The following is a 17777-nucleotide window of genomic DNA, read 5'->3' as shown; positions in this document are numbered from 1 at the left end:
AGGAATCTAGGTATTGGTTTCGCCCTTTCATAATCTTATTAATCATCAAAGTTTGATTTTAATTGGATTGTCCAAGAATTTAATTGCATGCTTGATGCCTTAGTTCTTGTGCAATTGATTCTGAATAATCACTTGGCCATGTTTATTTCATTTTGCTTGGACTCTTGAAATTTTTATATTATTTAAAATTTTTTGATAGAAAATGGTGATCTTGTCTTAAAATATGCATTTTTTTTTTGTTAAATTGCGCTGTAGGTGTGTGTGATATGAAGATTGATCCTCAAAACTTCACACCTTATTAATCTCTATACAGGTGTGATATTGATTACTTAATTTCTCATTTAGTATCTTCGGCTGGAGACATACGAATTCAAATTGCACATTAATTTTCAAGTAGCAATTTGGATTGCCTTCTGTTTTTCTTCCCAACAGAACTATATGGTAAAAATTAGATACTTGATTAAGATATAGGATTAAGAAACAAAACATGTTTTTATATGTGAATAGACAAGCTTGACCATTTAAAGTTATTTACTGTGAAGTGTATTCATTGATTTGTTCATCCAAATTATACAACTAGTAGTTGTTCTGGTTCTATTGTAGTGATTCATCTCGTCTGTATTATGTTTCATTTTCTTTTCCCTTCTTTTTCGATGTGTAGATATTTTAGCTTAACGTATTCAAGAACTTAAATTTGGTTTTACAATTTTTCATACTTATGTTGACAGTGTGATGAGCTTGTCGAACAAGGTGCTTCGGTTGGAGAAACTCATGCAGCTGTAGTCAAGAAGTGCAAGTATACTATAGCAATGCCATCTGACCCTAAAGCTGCTCTCTCGGTCAGTAGGGATTACTATCTGCTTATTAGTTTATTGGTTTGAAGTTTAGATCTTTAACCTTGAGTGCTGAATTTATCCTAGTAGTTGTTTTTGACAAAGATGGGGTGGCTCATCAAATATGTGAGGGAAAAGGCTATATCGACCATGTCCATAGTGTTGATGCAGATACTTCTCTAAAATAGAGCGAGGTAATGAAAAATCTGACCCTTCTTCCTTGTTGTCAAGAATTTCTTTTGTTGTTTATGAAATTTGGTTCGATTCAGATTTGTTAATGAAGGTTCTCACTTTCTCATATTGCAGGATGAAAAGTTCGTGCAGGAATTAATTCCCTAACTTTTATTTTATTTTTTAAAATATGAAAAGTTATTTCTTCAATTTTGCATGTCTTTTAATCATATTGGGCTTGGAGAAGCAAAAAATTAAATTTTGTTTGGAAAATAAATTTTAAAAAAATGGGAAATCAGAAGTCCTTCAGACTTATGTAATAGCCGGCGAAAGAAATCTAGTTTTGTACTAGTTCAATCTATATGATGGGTAAACGGATAGAAATAGTTAGAAAAAATTACAGTCTACAAAAATTTGTTAGCATATGGAGAAGCAAATATTGTTTATTGTTTTGTTTCTCTTGAAATATCACTAATTAGTTTCTTTTTGTTTTCATTTATAGAAGAAGCAAATGAGATAGTTTGTGAGATAGATTACAAAGTATTTGTGAGCTCAAGAACAACGAGTTGTCGGATAATGTGTGGCTAATTTAGGTGTTTCTTGACTAATTTGGGTTGTAATGGACTTGTTGATAGTAAGTGAACTTTGATGGTGTATGAACTTATTGATGTTGTTCGGTTTTAAATTGTTGGTAAGTCATGTGGTTTTATTGTTGCAATGACGAGCTCAAGAGCAACGAGGTGTTGGATAATGTATGGACTAATTTTGGGTGTTTCTTGGACTATTTGGTTGTATGGACTTGTTGATGTAAGTGAACTTTTGATGATGTATGGACTTCTTGACTAATTTGGTTGTATTGAATTATTTGTATGGCGAATAGTCTATACATACCCCAACTTGGTATCATTAACAGGTTCACTTGGATTTTAATAAATATCTTGTTTGTATTCAATTGTTGAATAGGTTTGATGATTGATTGGCTGGCATTCAAATTACAGGTTCACTTGATATCATTTATTCTAAACATGGCTTGATGAGATGTAGTTGTGTTCAAATTGATGTGATAATTTCCTCCACTTTGTGCCCAAGACTTTCAGGGTTTCTCCGTTTGTTTGAGAATAATTTCATACATAATTTAGTTGCGACGTGGTGATACAAGTCTTAGGAAATGTATTTGGCTTCGCGAGGTTTGACGTGCAAACCCAGCGCGCGTGAGAGGTGGATCCCACCTAGATCACCTCTCTCACGCGCGCTGGGTTTGCGCGTCAAACAGCGAGCCAAACTGCATAACCAGATGTTCAGTTTCTTTGCTTCCTAAAGCATAAGCAAACACCAAATATGGAGAAGTAAATTGAATTTCGCAATTACAATTGACTCAAACAGAATCTGTCCAGTAGCAAAGATTTACACGGATTAATAATTATTTACCATATCCAAGCAGCAAGTAATTCCAGAAGAGATGCCAATAGTAACGTTATCACAAGAAGAAAATTTTCGCAGACAAGAAATTGTAGATAGAGGCAATTTAGGATTCAGCAACAGAAGAGTCTACTGCAACAGCCGCCAGCTGAGACGACCCCGCGGGGCCTTGACCTCCTCCATACCCGACTTTGATCCATTAAGACTGAAAAACCCCCATGAAATTCAAAGTAGGAGGTATACCAGTAGGAAAATTTACAAGAAATAATCTACAATGAGACAACTACTTTTGATAAATGGAGTGGTTTCTTCAGACATCTAAGCAGACATACAGCTGATAGGATAGATTATCAATCCCCGGTAATCGCCAACTCTTCTCAAGGAAATCGACATGGAGGAGTTGGCGGGGATGTTGCCGGACTCGGAGCCGCGGTGGGCCAGGGAGACGTGAGAAGAGGTGGGTGTTGTCGAGGGGGGGGGGGAGCTTGGAGAGGGCGTCGCGGGTGGAGACATCGCACTGGCGTGGGTTACGGAGGGGGAGGGGAGGGCCGGCGGGGGGAGTTTTGTCAGAGATGTGAAGGAGAGAGAAGAGGCGACGGCGAGATGACGAGGAGAGAGAGGCGGTGGCGAGGAGCGGGTTGAAGGGGAGAGGAGTAAGCGGTTGTGTGGCGGATCTGATGGAGGCGACGCGCGGTGGTCGGAGCTTGGGGCTGGAGGAGTGAGGGGAGAGAGGAGGGAGTTGAGAAAGAGAGAGATCTGTGAGTGAATGGGAGAAGAAGCAGAGAAAAATTGGTGAAGGAAGGAATCTTGACCGTAGATGTAAAACGGACGGCTAAGATTAACTCATTAGGAAATATTAGGAAATTTTTATTAGGAGAGGATCCGGATCCTTCCTTTTGTAATAGAGAAGAGCTGTTGCTATTTGTCTCGCGGCGGAGCATCACGCGGCGAGACAAAAGCAGCGTTTTTGTAATAAGAAAGGCAAAAAACGCTGTTTGTCTCGCGCGTGATGCATCACGTAAGAGAGGAGGGGGTCGGTGGGACCCAGATCATACGTGGGTCCACGGACCCCGCGCGAGACAAATAGCACGCTCTAAGAAAGGAGTTTCTAGGGTTCGGTTCTTTGTACTCCACAGTTCATGCATATCCTAAGCAGGTAGAACTATATCGAGCTGTGACATCATAAATCAACGAACAATTTAATTACGTGTAGATCATTAAGTAATGCATTAAGCATTTAAAAAAAAAAGAGAGCTTCAAATGGCTTTGCCACAGAGGGTAGTTTGACCAGACAAATACCAAAATCAGACACAACGAACACTAAATTATACCAAATCTCACATAACGAAACTCAAATATCAGGATGCTGAAGTCCGATCAGGATCAAAATAATGAAACCAAAACTTAACATAAAGCAGGCCCAAAATGTACGAACACGAAAACAAGTTTTACTACAAGCTCTTCACAATGAGATACCAGGCTGATCCATAATACAAAACACTAACCCGAATAACAAACAGTCACAAGTTCTAATTACATATACAAGGATAAGCAACCGAATGCAGTATTAACTTAGCCAACTGGATGGCGATGGCCTCCTTCTCTAAGCACTCACAGGTACTTCTTTAGGAGCCTGCACCGGTTTTTTACCCGCAGCAGCTGCAGCAGCATCTTTTGCAGGGGCATCTTTAGCCGGAGCATCCTTAGCAGGAGGTGGTGGGGGTTTCATGTGGGGCGGAGGATTATGCTTGAGCTTCACCAATATCTGCCTCATCCTTGAGAGGTCAGTGGGCTTGCCGGGCTTTGGCCCTTGGATTACTACAACTGATGGCTTTTTATCTTGGTCTTTCTTCCCTCTCCTTTTCTCTATGCTTGGCACCTCGTTAGGGATGAGCTCCGCGATGGTTTTCCAGTATTGTTTATCTGCCTCGGCGTGGAATTTCTCCTGACTGGTAAGGAATAGCTGCAACGAACAAACACGAGAGAAGTTTTACTTGGAAGAATACTAGATGACATGAAGAAAGAAAGTTCTCATACAAGGAAGTTGTACATAGCCACGTCACCTTTTCTTTTTCTCTGTTGTTGACCTTGTTTTTCTCGCAATTCAATTTCCTCTTCTCATGGAAAGCACGCTTATACTCCTCTGCTTCAATGATGATTTCGTTCCTCAGCTCCTTTTCCTTCCTTTCTTTCTCCTCAAGTAGAATGGCATTTTGGCTATGGATGGACAACAGTTGGTTCATGAATAAGAGACCACATTACATATACAACAGATAAGGATCTAACATATTTAATGGAAGACTTCATCAGCTCTCTTTTCTACTAAGGACATGCCAAAACAATGTACTCAAATCGATAAATCTTATGCATATCCTAGCAGTGAAGTAGCATATATATAGTTTCTAGAATCTGATTATCTGATGTCATATGATCACGCTACACAAATTTACAGTGGGTTAGGAAAGGCGGAGACCAAAGCAAGCATACAACAGAAAAGGATCTGAATATATAAGCTCTTAATGGAAGATTTCATCTGCTCTCTATCTTACTTTCAAACAACACGCCAACATAATGTAGTCAAACTGAAACTTAAAAAACTACAAAATGCAAGTTTCTTATCTCCATAACAGTACACATTGTTAACCTAACCAATGAGATTGTTCATTTTGCACCTTATTGATGCATGGGCAGAAAAAACTTGTAAAAACTTGATTATTGATTTTTATACATTTTCATTGACGACATCAAAATTTGAAGTAAAACCAAAAAATTAAAAGAATTTGAATTCTTAAGCACATAATCGTAAAAAGAAAATTAGCAGATGAATTACAGGAAACTCTACTCGAAATAAGTTTATTACATCTTGAGATACTGTTGTCAGGTTTCATGCATCCATTGATTTTAGGCAGTTTACTAAAGAAAATGAACAAGGTTATGGATTTAGTCCTATTATTTGAAACAAAGAAGGGCACAGTAACACAGTTTGGACCCGAGTTTCTAGAAAAGATTGCCCTTTCCATGTCATGCGGTTTCAGATGCACGAGTCCAATCCATCTCCCTCCCTTGTGTGGCTGCGCAACTGAAAAGTACTATAAGAGCTGAAGATTCAATCCTCCAAGGATCCTAGGTTTGATTCAATACTTTATTGGCATGAAGATGGACACCGGTATTATCAAATTTATTTGCTTTGCTGCCGATATGTTATAACTTTGGACATCCACTTAGTTTCAAGTGGGTTTGTTATGGAAAATAAGAACACATATTGGAGAAGTCCAAAGTTGCGCTGATGGTTAGTAGGATTGGCTATAGGAATCATATGGGTTTTGAGCCTACTGGCCAAATCTATCTCTAGTTTGGCGAAGTCTGCTTAGATTGACTATGAGAAATATGGCAAGAAGAAGGTCCATACCATTAAGATCAAAAGCAAATGTTGCAATCCGATCTGCCAGACCAAAGCAAGCTAACTCAACAAAACATAATCAATCTCTACCTTCCCTATAAAAACTAATAACTCCTAAATAACAACCAAGCAATTACAACACCAATAGCTCACAGATCTATTCTATAAGAATCTAGAACCAAAAACAACATGTGGGTTCCAATCCCACGAGTCAAATCTGTTCCTCTTGTGTGAATCTGCGACCAAGGTGGCACAGTAGCCAAAGCTTAAACACCCCTCCGAGGATGCTAGTGTTGCTTCAAGACTTTATCAGCATGAAGATTGGCATCACCTTTTAATCTTTTATAACATTTGGTTGCTTTGGTACATAAACACTATCGAGTTTTTGATGCGCACAATTCCTTTACACAGCACAGGGACACCATCTCCGTTAAGGTGCAGACCTTTTGGAAATCCGTTTGATTTCAAGTAGGTTTGATATGGGCAATCAGAACACATATTGGAAATAGCAAGTAAGATCTGGTTGATGGATATGTTAGAATATAAACTATAACCCTCAACCCTCACCATAACTTCGGAGTTGTGGTGTAATGGTTTGGGAGTTCAACATGGTGTCAGAGCAACCAACCTAGGTTTGAACCCCACTAGTCACGAATTTAATGTGGATTTTATTAAAATTTATACCCCTGCATGAGTCCAGGTTTCAGCTCATAGAAAGGGCGCTCAACCTGCAGAGGGGGGATTTTAGAATATAAAAATTAATACCCTCAACGCTCACGATGACTTCAGAACTTTGATGTAATAGTTATGGATTGTCAATTTGAGTCATATGGATCTCAAGCCTGCTAATCATATCTATTTTTAGTTTGGGCCTTCAAACGGACTATAAAGACGAGGAGCAAAGATGGGATCTAGGATCAAGAACAGCAAACCACAATCACAGTTCGTTCAAATCTTTATGACCACAAAATCGCATACAAATTAGGCGCAGATCTACGACAATCGACCCCCAAGGACATCAGATCTACACTCACCGGCGCCACTCCCGGAGAAAGAAGCCCTCCTCGCGCTCCATGTCAGTCAGGCGGCGGGAGGACGCGGCCGCCGTCGGCATCGCCGGCATCGCGGATCCAAAACATCGGGCCCTCGCGTAAGTCCCGTTGGACTCCGGAATCGAGAAGCCGTAGGTCCTCCGGCGACGGAGGATGCTGTCGCCGCCGCCAGCCCGCGCCGGCGTTGAAGTGTCGTAGCCCGTCCCTCGACGGCCCCGTAGCCGTCGCCGTCGTTGCTGAAGGGTCGAGAAGGAGGAAGACATGGATGCTGAGATCTAGGGTTTCGAGACCCCAGAGATTTTTTTTTAGTTAAGGACGTAACGACGGAGGAGTAAACGATGAGTCGCCAGCGATTTATCGGGCACTTCTTTTTCGGGATTGACTGAATTGCCCTTCGCTCTTTCCTTTCCTTTTTCTTTTAGGGGTTGTTTGGATTGAGGGGAATGAGGGTGAAGGGAAGTTAGGGGAACCATTCACCTCCATTCATCTTGTTTGGGAACACTTAGGAGGTGAAGTTAATTCACCTCCATTCACCTTGGTTCACCCCCTAATAGTATAAAAATTGTTACCCCCCAAATTGGGGTGTAACCAAGGGGAAGGGAATTCTCTTCCCTTCACTCAGTTTCCCTTAACTTCCCTTCACCCCCTACGAATCCAAACAGGTCCTTAATTTAAAACTTCTTTTTTTTTTCTTATTCGAGGAACTCTAAGGGGCTGTTTGGTTGTTATTGGTAAAGTTGTGTATTTATGACACAACTTGGAAAGTTGTTGTCCACCTCATCAATTTCACTTTTATACTTTTCTTTGTTTGTTTTTTATTCCATTGGAATCATAAATTGCTTGTTTGGTTTGCAAATGTAACTTTAATTGATTGTTTGGAAAGTGGTCCCTACACAAATGATCATATTGGTTGGAATTATTTTTTATTATTTTTTCCTGATTTCAATGTCAGTTTTCTCCTAAAATCATGTCTTTTTTTATGAAATTACTTTACAAGCCACATCAGCATATGAAATCACTTTACACTATTTTCACAACTACAAACAAACAATTAAAAGTGATGAAAGCTGACATTGGGACCCACTTTTTTATACTTTCCATCCTTTTACATGATAAAAACATACAACCAAACAGCCCCTACTAGTTGATATGACTTTAAGATCCGGGGATGAAGTCTAAAATGACTTTCTTGGTATCCCCAATTTTCAAGGGGCCTTACTGAAATTTCCACAAAAATAGACTAAGACTGTACACCCCCACCCCCACCCCACAAAAAATAAAAATAATAATAATAATAATAATGGTCCCCTACATCTTTTTAGTGTTTTGAAGTTAGTGGCTTAACATTTCTGTTAGCTTCCTAAGTAGTACACCTTAATTGGAGACCATGATTTGCGGTAATTCAATACGAATCTGGGGACCTAACAACAATGTCCATATACATATGAAACAATTCACCAGAACTGTGTGGTCCTAGTTGCAATATCAACAATATGAGGGAGCTATCAGCAAATGCTCCAGGTGTAACAAAACTAGACAAACCGAACCGCTTTATTCCCAGTCTAGAAAAATCTAAAAAAAAAATTCCCTTCTCGGAGAGAATCAGCGGTAGCGGAAATGGCCGACCGCTACTTCCCCAACGAGATGCCGGAGTCGCCGGAGCGCCTCCTCCTCCCTCTCCGGCCTCCTCCGCCTCCCCTACCCAAAAGCAGCGGAGAGATTCCTGCAAGCCGCCCTCAACCTCAAGCGAAAGGTAACTTCTCAGTTTTCTTTTTTTTCGTTGAAGCATTTCCTCAAACACCTTGCACGCGTAAAACCTTCACCTGGCTTTCGCTCACTTTTGTAGGCGGTGAAGGAAACGCGGAGGTCCAAGGACTGGACCCTTTACACGGGTTCGCTCGGCACGGCGTTTCTGCTCCTAAAGTCTTACCTTGTCACTAAGGACGCTGCAGATCTCAGCCTTTGTGCAGAGATCGTTGGCTCCTGCGAAGCTTCTTCCCGTGGATCCTCGTAAACCCCTGCGCTCTTATTTAATTACTTTGATTCCATTGTTTTGTTTGGTGTGCTTACAATTGCTTTAAATATTACCGTGGCTGATATATCGGCCGATATACCCTTTTATAATGATTGCTACAAAATGGTATGGTCTCCATATTCTTTACCGATTTTTGGCAAATTTTTGGGCAATATATCTTCGATATGGTTGATACATATGTTGGCTGATATGTCCTTTTATACGGCTTGTCTCGAAAATATATAGTTCTGCAAAATTTCTTTAATGTTTTTTTCCCTAAGCTTCACCAAAATTTTAATGATCCTAAATGTATATTATTTACATTTTTTATGCTTAGATTTCATTAAGTATGTTCCATATATCATTGATATTTCCTCGATATCCGCAATTCAATATTGATTTTGGTCATATGATATTTTCCCAATATCCGATATTTAAAACCTTGGCTTACAATAATGAGCCTGATGTTTCCATAGATTACTTTTAATAGGATACGAGTATAGATTCTTATGACTATGATTATTATTCTAAAGTAAACAGTTTGTATGATAATTGGTGATTCTAAGGCAATTTTGTTACGCTTAGCTTTACAATGTAAATTGACCAGCTATGGACCTAATGTTCAATGGTTTAATTGGGCAGTTTTGTTCAATGGTTTAATTGGGCAATTTTGGTTTGTAGGCAGGTGACTTTCATATGCGGACGAGCTGGTGTATGCGCTCTTGGTGCGGTGGTTGCAAAGTACATGGGTGATAAGGAGATGCTCAACTACTATGTGAGCTCATTTAAAGAGGTATATTTGTTATTGTATATGTGTGATTTTTCTCTCATGTATACATTTTGGGAGTTCCTGCATTATAGAGCCCCAAAATATTTGAAGTTGACATGGAAAATGCATATGTGGCTATTGCCTACATGTATGATCCATAATAGGAGTCAGTGTAGGAATTATGGGGGAAGTCGATAATAGAACTCGAATAGTAGAAAACTCCATGAATGTTATGATCTGAAATGTGATTGATATGGAAACCATTTACACAAATGTGGTGGTTTGTTATTAGACTACCCATGATGAAATGGATGGTCTGGTGGCTAGATAGCATGAACATGGACATTTATGGGACACGAAAAATTTCAAAAATGTAGGATACGGGAAACGACTACATATCTTTGTGTGTGTAATTTACATTAGATCAAATATTGAATCAAATGAAGAATAAGGTATAACAATAGAAGTTTAGTTTTGATTGCATGGGATAATACAATGGGTGTTTTTCAAATATTAAGTAACGGGTTTCTGTTTTCGGGTGCAAAAACCGATTGGTTTTGAACCCAATATTTACAAAGAAATTAGTTTAGGGTATAGGTAATAGGGATTCGGGAAATCAGGTTTTTCTTTGAACCACGGAGAATCCGTGTCCAACGTCCAACACGTGTCGGACACGACACCCAAAACGCCGTGTCTAAGTAACCTAGTATTGTAGGATTTAAGATATATATTATTCTATGAGAATCATATAATGCAAATTGTGGTAGAATCAAAAAGTTACAGTTTAAACTTTAAACTTCATGGTAAAGATATTTTTATTGAGGGGGAAAAAATCAAATGAGGGTTTGGATTAAGGGTCTACCTATTATCAAATGAGGGTTTGGATTAAGGGTCTACCTATTGCTACTAAATTGCACACCATATTTTCTAGGCTGCTCGTCGTCTTGTAACCTCATATGAGAAGTTAAAGTATCTGTATAGTGGGGGAATATTGCCCGAAGCAAATATCTAACCTTGTTTAACTCGTTTTAGGCCACACAGTGACATCTCGAGTTAATGTTACCCCTTGTTTTTGAAGTACAGTCTTTATGAACTCAAAGCTATCGATGAGAACAAGTCTAGTTTCTTTGAGTTTTCTTGACCGTGTTGTTTTTTTACCTGTATTTTATATGTTTTTCAGCACAGTCGGAATGTTGGATGTGTTTCTTGGTGTTGGATGTGTCAATTTATGTATAATCTTGTTACATATCTTGCAGACAATGTCGGTTACATGTAGCATAGAAATGTACATTCAAATTTGAAATGTGTAGGGTTGGTGATGGACTTGGGCGAGTATGATTTAATCTGATGCAGCTCATTCAGACAAAGCATCATTTAGACAAAGCCTTAAAGAAAAGCTCTGATGGCCTTCCTAATCCTCCTACATCTAATTTTACAAACCATTGAAATTTGTAAGTCTAAAAATGAATATTAGAAGCTTTTGAGATGGGTGTTTTGTAGGCGTCAAAAAATGCTTACAGACATCCAAATACCACCCAAGGCAAGAAGAAGACGATAAACGCCATTCTCTTAATCAAAGGGGATCATTCAAAGGAAGCGAGACAACACAGAAGAACAATGTACACACCAACAGGCAGCACACGGCGGCGCGACTGAGGCGCGGTAGGACATGGTGCCGCGGCTAAGGCGCGGCAGCCCATGGTGCCGCGGCTAAGATGTAAACAATGAGATATATCCTATATGATGAAATATATATGCAAGGATATATAAACTAATACAAGGGTGATATAATCAAACTACAAATGTGATAGTGTGCAAATAAACAATGCAAACACATAATATGATCACGGAGTTCGGACCTTCCGTCCTACGTCTCCGCTCCCCACTCCCGGGGAGAAATCCACTATCACAATCCGGTTTGGAAGCCGGAATTTCTACACACTCGGTTTACAAGTTCACCGAAAACTCTCACACAACGAACACTATGCAATCACACTCTACACCCTCTCAAGTGTTGGACCTAGACGTGTCTCCCTCAAGTGCTCGGATACCACCTCTCCCTAGGTTGGTCAACCGACGCCACTCCTCTTGGGACGATCCCCGACTCTCACCACACACTCCTCTCGGTGTACAAGTGTATTACAAAGTGAACTTCACAATTAGACACACAACAAATGATTGTTCTCTAAACAATGTGAGAACTCAATTAGGCACAACTCAATGTTACTATCTCTCACAATCCCAAATATGTTATGAATGCAAATACAATAAGCTCAAGTGGGTGTGTGTAACAATGAGATTAATCAAATCTAAACTCAATATAAAACTAGCTTTAATAAGATGATAATCAAACAAATAAATATAAAGCTAGAAAAGAGTTTAGAAAACTTCTCAATAGATGACAAGATATGGAGGGATAATAGTTGATTGCTCAAACTCCAATAGATGATCTCCTCAAGCTCTTGTGGAATTTTTTTCACAAACAAACTCTTGAAACAAACTTAAAAACCCTTCAACAAACTTGTAAAACTCTTTTTAAAACTCTCTTAAACATCCATAAGAAACAATGAAAGTTGAGGGCTTTTTATAGCCTCTTAAACCATCCACAAACCCCCAAAAACCGAAAATATCAAAAACTAGCCGTTACTAGCCGTTATAGGCTGAAAAGACCAAAATACCCCAAAATCCTGCATTCTGGAAATTTACGTATCTGGCTTTGTAAAATCAATTAAAAATAGTAAATCAGCTCCAAAAATTATGAAATTTTGTGGGAAGGTTATACACATGTAGAATGACATGTTAGAGAAATAATTTCTGAAAAAGAATTTCCCAGTTGAGATAAATAAATGTTTTAACACATATATACAGTTTCTGAAAATCTGCTGACATACATGATTTTGTAAAATCAATTGGCCATAGTAAATCAACTCTAAAAATAGTAAAATCTTGAGGGATGTTTCTAAACATGTAGATAAACATGTCAAAGAAAGAATTTCTTGAATATCACTTTCCATTTATGAAAACTCATCTGTTCTTGTAAAACATGCACGAACATGCACAAACGAAAAACATGATTTTGTAAATTCATTAAACATAACAAATCAATTCAAACTTGATGAACTTTGCGAAATGTTTATAAACATGAGACAAACATGTTAGAAAATAATTTTTCAATTTTCATTTCTCAATTGTGAAAACTCATTATTTTGTAATAAAATATGCATGAATATGATTTGTTAAGAACTTTGGTTTTTGACAAAAAGTTTAAACGCATTATTGAAACTTTATGGAAATGTCTTCATAAACATATTATGAACACATGAATATAAAGTAAACATGGTCAAAAAACAATATCACAAAGTTTTTCTCAAAATAGTCTCATTTTGTGAAAAATCCAATATGTGTGTGTATATGATATTGAGCTTAAAGTATTAAACACACATAATATAAACCTATACTAAATTTACCAAGTTTGATCTTGATCTTCATTGTAGCTCAACTTGGTATATCATGCGGATGAAGCTTGAACTTGATCTTTTAACTTTGAATTGCAGGCTTCACCGACATTGCCGCCAACCTCCTTTGGATATATCATTGAAGCTCTATATCCATCCATTCTCCAACAACGTTGTTTGTCTACAAAACATAGGAATGCACAAACACTAGACAAACAACATTAGTAGTAAATTGTTTGTAAATCATCATCAAAACAATGAAGGCAACAGTAAACACGAAATAGGTGCGTTAAAGATCGTGGGAGAACGCCTTTCAAGCCATGATGAACGTGCCTGCGAAACTACCTTCATTGGTTCGCGGCAGTCCACACTGCCGCAGCCAATCAGCCGCTGACAGTGTTGGCTGCCGCGGCCAAAGAGGGTTTATCGGGTCAGTTGTTTCACCTCCATTTCAACTGTTGTGCACTCATACCCCTATAAATACCTCCCTAGACACGAAATAAAGGAGGAGGGCAGATTAGAGCAGAGGAGGCTTGAGCTTTTGGTGATTTAGAGCAAGAGAGAGAGTCTTCCTTCTTCACAAACATCCTCAAGAAGCTTTTGGAAGAAGCTTTTGGCGATTCCTAGAGATCTAAGCTCTGACTTGATCTTTAGAAGAGTGAACATCTTACATCGATAAGATATTCGCTTTAAATTCTTACTTCGATAAACGAAGGAAGAATTCCTAAAACCTTCACGATTCAATCAGAATCTGTGAATCGGTGGTCCACGGGTTAACGCACCCCCGGCACAGGCAAAGATCCCACGCAAGCAGCGATCCAAACAACGATCCTGCGTTTGTTTCTAAAAAGTTATAATTTTCTTTTTGTTGTGTAAAAGGAGTCTTATAAAAAGACTATCTCTTTTGAATTTGTTGTAATCGACCGAAGATATAATGAATTCCACTACGAGATCAACTTTTGACGAAAACATGTTTTTCTTTTGTTTGGATGGAGCTGGTTTGGTGGTTTTGGACTTGCCGATGTTGGATTTTGAGGAGAGTTTTAAATTTTGACTCCAATGTAAATGTTTTTAAGGTGGAAATATTCTCTTAGATTTGACTGAATTACTCATTCAGAAACCACCTATTCCTCATTGACCTCAAAATTCCATACTTAAGTGGAACACATTCTAATTTTATTCTCTGCGATGCCATTTTGGTTTCGATACAGGTTAGGTTACCATCTGAAGTTCCAAATGAGCTTTTGTATGGAAGAGTTGGGTACTTGTGGGCATGTTCATTCTTAAACCATCACATTGGCGACAGGACAATCCCTTCCACCACAATGGTGAGTTAGTCCTACAATTTTTTTGGGGGGTGTTAATTGTGGATAAACCCCCAGTAGTTCTATTTTTGCAGATAGACACCAAGTGAGTTTTTTTGACTCTACCCTTAGGAGGTCTGTTTGTTAGAAAACAAATTTGACACTCTCTTAGGGTAAAAGAGTAAAGAATAATTCACTCAGAGGGTATATTTGCAACAAAAGAACTTCAGGATGTCCATCCACAATAGGGGGAAAGTGCAAGGGGTCTATCTGCGAACCCTTTTTTCCAAGCTAAATGACAGTTAAAAATCTGATTCCTTAGTCACATTTTCACAGAATTCTATAACAAAAGAAATTTTCACAAAGGGGAAAAGTTTATCCCACAAAAGAAATTGCCCCTTGATGTACGAATGGCACGGGAAGATGTACTGGGGTGCGGCTCACGGACTTGCAGGGATCATGCATGTAGTCATGGACATGCAACTGAATTCAGAAGAGCAAGAGTTAGTAAAGGGCACTCTAATATACATGATCAACAACCGGTTTCCTAGTGGCAATTACCCGTCAAGTGAAGGATCGGAGTCTGATCGGCTTGTTCACTGGTGCCATGGTGCACCTGGCGTCGCCCTCACCCTCACCAAAGCTGCTAAGGTAATAGTTCAAATAATATGGTCGGGTTATTTGCAGTTAGTACCCCAAAGTTTACCTTATTTTTAACTTTGATACACCCATAAGTTTGTTTTTGCCAGAAAATACCTCATAGTACAACGATATTTAATTTTGATACCTAAAACTTTGTTTTTGCCCAATAATATACTCCAAAGTTCCAACAAAATTAAACTCTGTTACCCCAAAGTTCAATGAAAGTTAACTTGGTTACACAAACGTTTTGGCTAAATTTTTTGTTAAAATTGGGGTATCATAGGTAAAATTTCTTGAACCTTGGGGTTACATTTTGGGCAAAAGAAGGGGTTAAAAGTGAGGTAGACTTTAGGGTAGTTTTTGGGCAAAAGAATACTTTGGGGGTATGAAAATTAAAAAATGGATTAAACGTTGTGGTGTTTGTCTTTTTAGTTCGGACTCTTTTTAGTGTGAGGGTGTATCCCCTTAGTACTCCCTAAATTATTTTATTAGCATTTATACCTCTTGATGTCCAGATGAACATTTTTTTGATTGAATTCTGGACAACCTGTATTTCCAAAGTTAGGTTGAAATATCACAAGAAAATAAATTAACTGTTGTCCTTTGTTCAACTAAAAAAACAAAGTCTCAAGATGATTGGCCGCTTGGGTGGGTGGGGGTTTTTTTTCGTTTTTTGTTTTTTTGTTTTGTTTTTTTGTTTTGTTTGTTTTGTTTGCATGACGTCATATTATGGGAGATGTATTGGCAATTGCACCTAGGTTTTACTATCTATTCTTTTGCCTTAAATCTCCTCTTCTTACTACCTTAGATCTTCGACGATCAAAATTTCTTGCAAGCAGCAGAGGATGCTGCACAAGTGGTATGGAACCGAGGCCTACTGAAGAGAGTCGGGATTTGTCACGGTGTCAGCGGCAACGCCTACGTGTTCCTCTCGCTCTACAGACTAACGGGCAAAGAAGAGTATCTCTATCGAGCTAAAGCATTTGCCTCGTTCTTACTCGACAAAGCTGATCAGTTGATCGCCGAGGGGAAAATGCACGGCGGTGATCGCCCGTGGTCACTTTTTGAAGGGCAGGGTGGAATGGCTCATCTCTTTTTCGATATGGTGCAGCCCTCTGAGTCTAGGTTTCCAGCCTATGAACTCTAGAGTTCTTATGGTTTGACTTAGTTTGACTCGTGCATGTTTAGTTTGAGTTGTACTGTTAGTTGAGTCTGTGTTGTATAAATGTGGTTGTATTATGTAGTGGGAGTGTTTGAGTACACCGAACTGTGTTTGTGGAGTTTTGAGTTGTATAAATGTGGTTGTATTATATACAGGGATATCTTGGGTCAGGGGACTTACGTATCCTTCCACGATGCTGGGCCTGGTCGCTGCGTAATTGTTAGAATTAATTTGAAGAAAATTCTCTCTTTTGAATAGTGTTCTTATCGTTACTCGGGGTAAATTTTACAAAAGCCCCAGGAAATTTTACCATGTTTCTCGTATAAGTAACAGAGAACAACTTAAGTAAGGGAGCTACGAAATTGATTCAGGTTCCACCGCATGAAATCGATTCAGGTTCCACCGCAGAGTTAGATCATGTTTAAGGCCGAAAACGCTGTGTTCGCATAGCGTTGTGGACTCTGAAACGCAGAGTTAGGTTCTGTATGAACTCCATGTTTTGGACCTGAGACGTAAAGTTGGGCTTTACATGAACTCTGCGTTTTGAGTCCACAAACTCTGCGTTTTGACTCTAGGATGCAGAGACGAGCCTCAGGCGAGCTTGGCGAGCTTCAGGCTAAGTCCAATGTTCCGGCGAAGTCCAGTCTTGCACTTCAGAACATAACTTGCTGCGAAGAACAGATCATAACTTTCAAACCGTAAGTCGGAATTGGACGAATTATATATGAAAATCAGCTATCTCGACGAGACAGAGCCAACCAAACCAACCACACAGGGTTCGGTTTGCACCTGTCCTTTTTGGCAAATTCCTTACGGTTTGAGAGATATTTGTGTTTTGATTTGAAGATACCGTCAATTGTAGTCTCTTTTGTTAGAGCGTTGCAAAGATCGTCACATTATAACCTTCGTCTTGGCTCCTTGAAAATATGATAGTTGTCAGATTGTCACTCCCGATGTTGATTGTGAAGGCTGTTGAACAGAGCTTTCATCGGTTGTTGTGAATATCGTCAGATTGTAACATTCATCGATCTACATGAAAGTCTTCAAATTGTAGCATTCTGGAAACCGTCAAATTGTAACTTTCATCATCAGTGTTTGATGGGGACCAGCTATCTACAGTAATTTTTAGACAGCCTACAACCACGCTAAAATTGGTTGTTTGTGTTTGTGTCGTTATTTTTGGTTTGTTTGGCCTTCTCTCGGCGTTTGTTTGGTTTGGTTTCTCGAAAAACATAGGTTTGGTGGCTTCCGCGCGCACAACATGAGATTGAGATTTTATTTTAATGTGTTATTCATTGGGACAATGAGATTGAGACAATCACCCCCACTTTTCCTAAATTTATCTCATTTCTATACAAACTTTTTCTAACCTCCAAAAATTACCCCATTCTTAACTTTGGGATAATCATGAGGAAAGTGGGATAATTTCACTAATTTATTAAATATCTAATATATGTTAATTGTATTCTAATATATAATATATCTTAATTATATTATATTATAAAATTCTATTATAATGTAAGATAATAAAATATTATATAATATTATCTAATATA

General features: G+C 38.7%; 2 protein-coding genes across 2 annotated transcripts; one reads left to right on the top strand and one right to left on the bottom strand.

Moving 5' to 3' along the window:
* LOC109839518 (clathrin light chain 2-like) lies at window positions 3804-6952 on the bottom strand. The gene is made up of 3 exons (XM_020407980.1): window positions 6858-6952; window positions 4487-4640; window positions 3804-4386 (listed from the first exon to the last, which is right to left on the bottom strand). Exons 1-3 carry the CDS (start codon window positions 6944-6946, stop codon window positions 4027-4029), a joined length of 603 nt encoding a protein of 200 aa, XP_020263569.1. The 5' UTR covers window positions 6947-6952; the 3' UTR covers window positions 3804-4026.
* On the top strand, window positions 8447-16400 carry LOC109839517 (lanC-like protein GCR2). Its single transcript, XM_020407979.1, is given in 7 exon segments — window positions 8447-8536; window positions 8538-8628; window positions 8722-8885; window positions 9571-9682; window positions 14325-14441; window positions 14754-15068; window positions 15868-16400. Coding segments are annotated over 7 exon segments (1182 nt in total). The 5' UTR covers window positions 8447-8492; the 3' UTR covers window positions 16207-16400.

The sequence above is a fragment of the Asparagus officinalis genome, chromosome 4, assembly GCF_001876935.1.
Source record: "Asparagus officinalis chromosome 4, Aspof.V1, whole genome shotgun sequence".
Classification (NCBI taxonomy): domain Eukaryota; kingdom Viridiplantae; phylum Streptophyta; class Magnoliopsida; order Asparagales; family Asparagaceae; genus Asparagus; species Asparagus officinalis.
This window is presented reverse-complemented; position numbering and strand designations above follow the sequence as displayed.